The sequence below is a fragment of the Galeopterus variegatus genome, unplaced genomic scaffold (genome assembly GCF_000696425.1).
Source record: "Galeopterus variegatus unplaced genomic scaffold, G_variegatus-3.0.2 Scaffold5334, whole genome shotgun sequence".
In the NCBI taxonomy this organism is placed as follows: Eukaryota; Metazoa; Chordata; class Mammalia; order Dermoptera; family Cynocephalidae; genus Galeopterus; species Galeopterus variegatus.
Window position 1 is genome coordinate 67,183 of NW_007731445.1, and position 8,492 is coordinate 75,674.

An 8,492-nucleotide genomic window follows, 5' to 3' on the forward strand; every position below is an offset into this window, starting at 1 on the left:
GGGGGGGGGGGGGGGCGGGGGGGGGGGGGGGGGCGGGGGGGGGGGAGGGGGTGTTAGGGGGCAGCGAGCGGCGGTGGGGGTGTGTTGGGGGGCTGTGTGCTGGCAGCGGGGAGCACTACCCCATACATCTGCCAGCAGTGGCACAGCAGCTGCTGCCGCTCTTCCTACAGAGCAAACTAAGCCTCCTTGAAAAGAGCGCTCTCCTGGTCACCATACTGACAACTGCAGATGACCTAAGAGGTAAGCGTGGGAAAAGGTGGAAGCATAGGGTCCCAGCCGCCCAACGGAGCCCGACAGCTGCGAGGGTGATGTGGGCCCACGTTCATGGGGGCAGAAATCAGCAGGTAGAGGGACTAGGAAACCGTCTGGAAGGGAAGAGCCCACAGTGTCAACCACAGGCATCTGCAGGGGGTGGAACCTGGTAAACTTTAATTCTTTCTACCTTTGAATGGTCTGAAAATTTAAACACGAGCATATATCATTTCACTTATGGTCTGATTTCATAATGTAATGAATACAGCAATTTTCAATTTGAAAAAGAGAGAACAAAACCCATAATCTAATAAACTTTTTGGAGACAGCTCTATTCTGTGTCATGGTTATTGACCGATTCCTGGGCCTAAGAACACAGCAAACTAGTGGAAGCTCTATTCTTGCCAGTGTCATCGCGCAAAGGTCCTTCCTTGCTTACAAATCAGCGCCTATGACCCTTTCTGAGACCAGCCTGGGACCATCCCCACCTTCTTCCCCATCACCCTGCAATGTTCCTCAACCTAGGGCTGGTTCAGGTCCCACTGTGGCTTCCTAGAAGGGACAGTGTAGTGGGTTGAATTGTGGCCCCCACAAAAGCTCTGCCCATGTCCTAACCCCCGTGCCTGAGAATGTGGCCTTATTCAGAAGAAAGGTCTTTGCAGGTGTAATTAAGTTAAGGACTCGAGATGAGATCACCCTGGATTTAGGGTGGCCTTGGATTCAGGGTGCATCTCTATAAGAGAGAGACAGAGGAGATTTGGCCCAGATACACAGGGAAGAGATGCAGCCACAAGCCAAGGAAAGCCTGCAGCCACCACAAGCTGGAAGAGGCAAGAAGGACGGTCTGCTAGAGCCTTCCGACGGAGCACAGCCCTGCCCACACCTAGGTTTCAGGCTTCTGGCCTCCACAGCTGTGGGAGAATCAATTTCTGTCATTCTAAGCCACCCAGCTTGTGGTAATTTGTTATTATGGCAGTCCTCAGAAAGTGCTACAGCTGGACAGAGGAGGGAGGGACCTCCCCCAGGGCCCTGCCCACCCCACCTCTCACTCTCCCATCCCCAAATGTCCCACCAGGCTCAAGAACCCCTCCAGGGCTCAAGGCTCTGGCAATGAAAGCTGAGCTCCAGGGGTCAGGAAGGGCAGGAGGGACTAGCATCTGTTCCCAGACACGGCAGGCCCTGGGGCAAAGCGGGGCCCCGCAGGCTGTCTCTGATCCTCACAAGTCCCCAGGAAGGGCAAAGAGAAGCTCTTGTTTCACCAAAGAGAGCAGTGGGAGAGGTGATGTACTGTCCCCAGAGTCCGTTGGCTCGATGGTGGAAGAGCAGAGGTGCTGCCATTACCCCACCCCTACTGTGCTGGCCAAGGGCCAAGTGCAGGGGATGTTAACTGGGCATTTGCAGCTGGGATGCCTGCCAGGAGCTGTCACTGCTGCTTCCCTGAAAAACTCTGCCAAACAGCCAGCCTGGCTTTGAAATAAGGAGCGTATTTGTAAGTTGGGGATGCCTTATAGCATATATCTGTCCAGCAATGGTGAGAAAGTTCCCACCAACATCACTCCAGGGGTGAACTGCCTATTACAGACCTTGGGCCACCACCCACCACAGCCAGGGGAGGGCCTACTTGGCCCCCAGTACCTGCACCTGACTCGAGACAGTGACAGAGATGAACACCAAAAGGAGCACGTGGCCTGTCTGTAATCGTCCCAAGTCACGACGGCCTAGTTTACCTAAACATAAGAAGCCACACAAAACACATCATTCGCTAGGAGCAGAACTCCAGTGCCCGGCGCTGACCGACCAGTGGCCTCAGCCCAGCCTGGTGAATGCGAGGCTGCATGGGGCGGTAAGTTTCCCAGAAGCTTCTCTGCTACAGATGCTGCTATGAACTCACTTTCCTGCTGCTAAATTTAAGTTTCATAAGAAAACGTCAAGTCATTACAGCTCACAAATGCCAAGCAAATGTAACTCACAAAACAAGTGAGTGTTACAGATTCAAGGGGAAAAGCCACCACGCCCCAAATGCGGCATCACAGAGAAAGGCAGGTCTGAAGGACGCCTGTTAGACACCTGGGGATCCATGGTAAGTGCCACCCGGGCTCGGTTTCACCCAGATTCCCTGACCAATGTCCAGGAGGACAGGAGGTCAGGGTCTGCCGGCAAGGCAGGCCGGCCCTGTCGGGGATGACACACAAGGCCCTGGCCTGCCCACTGCCAACTGCCACCGGCTGAACCTGTTCACCACAACCCCCCTCCTCCCATCCACTTATGGGCGATTAGTCATCTGCGAATTCTAGTTTTCCAGGCGTGTGTTCATTTTATACGTCAAATTATTGGCCACATCAGCATGGCTGTCTTTTCTGTATCAATCTTATTCTCACTCAGCCACTCAGCCTTGCACGGTGGTGGAGAGCTGACGAGGGGCCCAGGCTCTGCTCGCTCCCCGTCCCTTCACTCATGCCATACTGTCCCCTGACAAGTGTGCACAGGGTGCCTGCTGAGGGCCAGGCCCCATCTAGGCACTGCGTGCCCTGTGGGGACAGAGTCCACCTGCGTGGGTGCCGCCTGAGGCTGGGTGGCAAGAAATGCTGTGGAACAGGTGGGCCGGGAGCACATGTTTGTGAGTGTGTGTGTGTGTACTGTGAATGAGTGTGGCGTAAGTGTGAATGAGTGTATGTACGTGGACTGTGTGTGGCGGAGGAGTGGCTGTGCTGAGTGTGATCACACACGTGAGTGTGTGTCACGGCCACCAAGAACCCCTCCCGCACGGAGCCAGCACCTGCCCCACACGTGCTGTTCTGGGCCGGGCTGGCGGTGGTCCCGTGGGTCCTGCTGCCAGGCGCATGCACAGGGCTGGTGTCCTCAGGGAACACTCACACCGGCCCAGATCTTAGGAATGGCAGCGCGATCTCTGAGTGGCGCTATTAGGGCCTGACCATTGCACTTGATATCTGCCGGTAGTCACGTTACACTTGCTGTCTTCTCGCACTGCTACCACTGAGCCCCTTCCCGCCCTGCAGTCTCTGCCAAGGGTGAAATCCGGTCAGCCCTAGACGTTTCTGCAGTGGGGCCAGCCCAGTGGTTCTGCAATCAGGGAGGGCTATGACATGCCTGGTGTCCACCATGAGCTGCCGAGAAACAGAATGGCAAAGGCTGTGGCAAATCAGAGAGAATTGCTTAAACCCGCTAAGCCTTGGTTTCCATGTGTGCAAAATGGAAACAATGCTGCCCATCTCATCGGGGTGTTGCTGGGAAGAGAGGTACACGAGGAAAACGTGCTCAGCCTGGAGCCCGGCCCGGCTCAGAGCACCTGACATGTTCCAGATCATGATTGATCCAGCGTCTGGGCATTGCCTTCACTAATGGTGGCCTGTCCTGGGAGGTGACATTTAAAACTCAGTTTACCCACCCATAATTCCCCATTATTTAAGACAATTCAGCTTGCCTGTGTTTACCGTCAAACGTGGGTCCTCACCGTTCAGCCAGCCACGCTCGCCTCATCCGTCCTCCGCTTCCTGCTCCTGCATTCCCTTGTGCATCAATCCTTCATTCTTCGTCACCAGCAGGCTCAAGGCTGAACAGTTTCCCTGCCTCGTGCTTTACCTACACTGTCTCCTTCTCATATTCCAGGGATCTCTATGGAGCTACCCCAGTCGTGCATTCTACCCGGATTTGGATTGGTTTTCGGCTTCCCCGACCTCCATGTTAACAAATCATTGCTGTCCTTGATGCTGTGAACTTTGATACATTACAATGCTGTTGTGTGACCTAAGTCACCAGGGTGACCACTGTGGGGGTCACAGCCAAAGGCCACAGAACACAGACTGGAGTACCTAGTTCACCGGCTGCCACCAACTTCCTCACAGCCAGGAAACAAGCATCCCCTCCCCGCAAAGGTCCCTGGAAGCCCCTTCACACCTGCCTGAGTGCCAGCATCTTCCCAGATGACAGATTATCCAAAGTTCCCTGGTCTGAGCTCCCATCTGAGCCCCCCATGGGTAGACATAATGGATCTCAGGTAGCCTGGGCTTCCCCACCAGTTGTGGATGGAACAGTGTCCTCCCCAAATTCATATGTTGAAACCTTAGCCCCCAGTGTGACTGTATTTGCAGACAGGGCCTTTAAGGAGGTAATTAAGGTTAAATGAGGTCATAAGGGTGGGGCCCTAATTGTAATGAACAGGACTAGTGTCCTTATAAGAAGAGGAAGAGACACAAGGAGTGAGCACAGAGGGAAGGCCACGTGAAGACACAGGGAGAAGGCGGCTGTCCACAAGCCAGGGAGAGAGGCCTCCCCAAAAACCAGCCCTGCTGGTACCTTGTCAACTTCCAGGCTCCAGAACTGTGAAAAAATGAATTTCCGTTCTTTAAGGCACCCAGTCTGTGGTATTCTGTTCTAAGACACCACCTGATCTCCCACCCAGCTCCAAGAACTTCGTCCCTCCTCATCCTCTGGGCCAGACACACAATCCTACTGGAAGGGGCTGAATCAAAGAGCTAAGAAGAGATAGCCAGGCAAAAAGGGGGAAAACATCAGCGTTTCTCGGCATGGCTCCTCGCTGGTCACCAGAACAGGTGTTTGTCAAAAAGCAGATTCCGACAGAGGCAAAAACAGACGATGCAGAAATAAACAGCTTTGGGCCAGAGAAGGAAGTGGCAAATTCATGGTGGAAGAAGCCACAGAGAGCATTAATCTGTCCTCCTGCTCTCTGGCAGAAGAGAAGCCAATCTCTTTTGGCCACCTTGTTACTTACGGACTGATTTTGCAATTCTGCACCTCTGTGGATTTCTGTAGATTTAGGACACAGGAGGTTTTATTCTGCCAACTAGTCTCTCTTTCCCCCTCTTCCGTTATCTATTCTTGAAGCTCTTTAATTATATCTTCAACCACACTGGTCCACCATTAACTAACTTTTGTGACCACATTTTACTAGGAGCCTATGTGACCCAGCCTATACATAAGGATTATAAGATCACATGATTCAGAGTTGGCAGAGCCTTTGGGAATAGAATCTAGCTTCATCCAGAGCTAGAGAATCTTTTACAAGTCTCTTTCTGACTCTGCCTAAATACTTACTTCTTAAGCAAGGAGGCTGCAACTTTCTGAAGCAGCCTGCCTCCTATAAGTGGTAAAGTACACCTGGAGTTCCGGTCAAGATGGCAGAATAGACGGTCCCCAGTGTCCCTCTCTGCCAAAAATCAACTAATTTACAACCAAACAAAAAAGCAATGACAGCCAAGCTGGGGCCACTGGAGCTCAGGGGAAGAGGAGGAGAGACCTATAGAGTTCATGAAGGTGGGAGAAACTACAGTGAGGGAAAGAAAAAACTGCTCTGATCATTTCGTGCTGCTGCTGCTTTAAGGCTGGAGCTGCTGAGCACACGGAGCAGGAGCCAGGAGAAGCCGCAGCTGTGCCCTTCAAATGGAGTTGCTTGGAGGCGGCAGGGGAGAAGAGGGCCCTGGTGGCCTCCAGGACAGCAAGATCACTAATAGGGTTCCTGTGGACCCATGCAAGAGCGAGGAGTCAGAACAACTGACAAAATGGGGCCACTCAGAGGCCGGTGAGTCATCGCAAGGGACCAGCATAGGGCCTGTCCCATGGGAAGTGTTTGGAGCACAGGCAGTGGGAGAGATGGGCCCACTAGGGGAGCACTGGGGCACAGCAAGGACAGCTGATCTGCCCCCCTGTCCGCACAGGACTCAGAGGAGACTGGTCAGGAATATAGAATTGCATGGGGTGCAATTTGATGAAAAGACTCAGGCCCAGATCAGTTTCTACACAACCCAGGTGCACCAAGTCTCTGGAGAGCTGGAAGTACCTATAAAGTCAACCATTATAACCTGGGCTGCACAAAAAGCCTTCCCTATGGAAGCAGCAGCAAAGCCCCAATTTAGTTCAACCACAGGGCTCGAGTCCTGGTCCCCACAGGAAGTTAACCCATTTTAGAAGTAAGCAAAAGACAAAAAAGTTAGTTCCAGCTCAGACACACCACTAGTGCCTCAGTCTGCCCAGGGACCTGAGGCATGGATCTGAGGATGGAGCCCCCTCCTACAACCAGGCACACCATGCCAGTGCCTTGGGGCCTGCCCAGAGGCCCAGGGCAAGGAGCCAGGGACTGGACCCCCTCCCCAACCAGGCACACCACACCAGCACCTTGGGCCTGCCTGGGGACTTGAGGTATGGAGCCAGGGACCAGACCCCCCCCCTCCCACAACCAGGCACATGGCACCAGTGCCTGGGGGCCTGCCCGAGGACCTGAGGCATGTATCTGGGGACCAGACCCCTCTGCCACAACCAGGCACACCAAACCAGTGCCTTGGGCCTGCCCAGGAACCCAAGGGATGGAGCTGGGGACTGGACGCCCCACAACCAGGCACACCACCAGCACCAAGGAGCATGCCAAAAACATCACCTCCATTGGGTGGCCCACCACAGCCACCACTATAACCACGGCTGCTGTGAAAGTGGCTAGATGCCACAACCACCACACAGATGGTCTGCCAGCCACTGGAGTGCATTGACACAAGGAGAGTCACCAGCAGATATAAAGAAAAGAAGAGGATGTCTCTCTCCACAAAGCCCATTCCAGAGTGAAAGAAGAAGCATCTACTCTATGATAATATTGGGGATCTGATCACACCTCTCAGCATTGGACAGATCATCTAGGAAACAGATCAGCAGAGTAACCATTACTCTTTCGGAGGGAGAGAAGAAATCTAGGGTTGTCAGTGGTGGGAGGGGGGAGGAAGAGGAGGATGGGGAGAGATTGGACAAGGGGCATAAAGAATAAGTACAATTTGTAACAATATATATACTAGTAATATTGATTTGATCAACAGTTGTCAGCATTGAATCCCAAAAATATGTATAATCAATTATGATTCAATAAAAATAAATACATAAAATTTAACAAATTAAAAAAAAAATTTTAAGTATGAAAAAAAACCCCCCCGCCAAACAAACAAACAAAAAACCATAATAAAATGCCATTTTGGGTCTAGCATGTTGGGTCATATGAGTGGTTGGGAACAAGCATGCTCACACATGGCTAGAGAGGGAAGACAATTAGGCAGTGTCTTCTCAAAATCAAAAAACATCTAGGCCTTAACCCAGCAATTCCACTTAGCAATCCTCATAGTATTCCATGGTGTAGATGTTCAATCTTTCATTATTATCGATAATGCTGCAATGGGCATCCTTGATACACAACATTTCTAATTGCAAATGTCCATCAACAAGGGACCACTTAAATAAATTATGGAAGATCTTGGGGGCCGGCCCGGTGGCGCAATGGATAGTGCGCCACTTGGGAAGCGCGGCAGCGCTCCCGCCCGAGGGTTCGGATCCCACATACAGACCGGTTCCCGCTCACTGGCTGAGCGAGGCGCGGGAGCAGCACCGAGGGTTGCAATCCCGTTGCCGGTCCCCGGTCTGGTACGGGGGCAACACTGAGGGTTGCGATCCATTGCCGGACACGGAAAAAGACAAAAGACAAAAAAAAAAAAAATTTAAAAAATAAATAAATAAATAAATAAATTATGGAAGATCTAAACAATGGAGCCCCATAAAACTGCAAAAAAAAAATGAGCGTGCTTGCTCTGTTTGGATTGATATGGAAAGATAGGATGAATATTCTGCTAAGTGAAAAAAAGCAAGGCATAGACCGATGTACACAGTAGTTTACCATTTGTAACATGCACATACATGTGTGTGCACATGTGCACACATACACACACACACGCACACGCAGACGCACGCTTGCCTTGAATATGTGTCCAGGGAGGGAACCAAATGGCTCAGGGATGTGATGGGAGAGACTTTCTTTCATTGCAAATCCTTTTGCTTCTTTTGAACTTTATATCAGATGCATAAATTATTTATCCAAAAGATTAACTTAAAGGATGATAAACACTAACTTTGCTGCTTCATTAACATCGTAACTGGTGCTCGCTTTCTCAATCAAATAAAACAGGCAATGGCTGCTGTTTTAGGTGCTGGCTGCTGCCTGCCTTAAAACTCAGGGCAAGGGCTGGCCCGGTGGCGCACTCGGGAGAGTGCAGCGCTTGGGAGAGCAGCGGCGCTCCCACCCAGCTTCGGATCCTATATAGGGATGGCCAGTGAGCTCACTGGCTGAGCGCAGTGTGGGTGAATGCCAAGGGTTGCGATCTCCTTACTGGTCACAAAAAGGACAAAAAAAAAAAAAAAAAAAAAATCAGGGCAAAACTTCTGCCCCCCCCCAATTT

General features: G+C 51.7%; 2 protein-coding genes across 2 annotated transcripts in view; both read right to left on the reverse strand.

Annotated features, from left to right (window-relative positions):
* Window positions 1-27, reverse strand: part of LOC103604692 (uncharacterized proline-rich protein-like) — a gene marked incomplete at its 5' end in the record, with an annotated part of 1,285 nt that extends 1,258 nt beyond the window's left edge. Inside the window, one exon of the mRNA XM_008589266.1 lies at window positions 2-27. Coding sequence (XP_008587488.1) covers window positions 2-27 — 26 coding nt within the window. The remainder of the gene's footprint in view (window position 1) is intronic.
* The window catches only part of NGEF (neuronal guanine nucleotide exchange factor), a 43,289-nt gene that overhangs the window by 17,258 nt on the left and 17,539 nt on the right, over window positions 1-8,492 (reverse strand). The window lies entirely within an intron of this gene.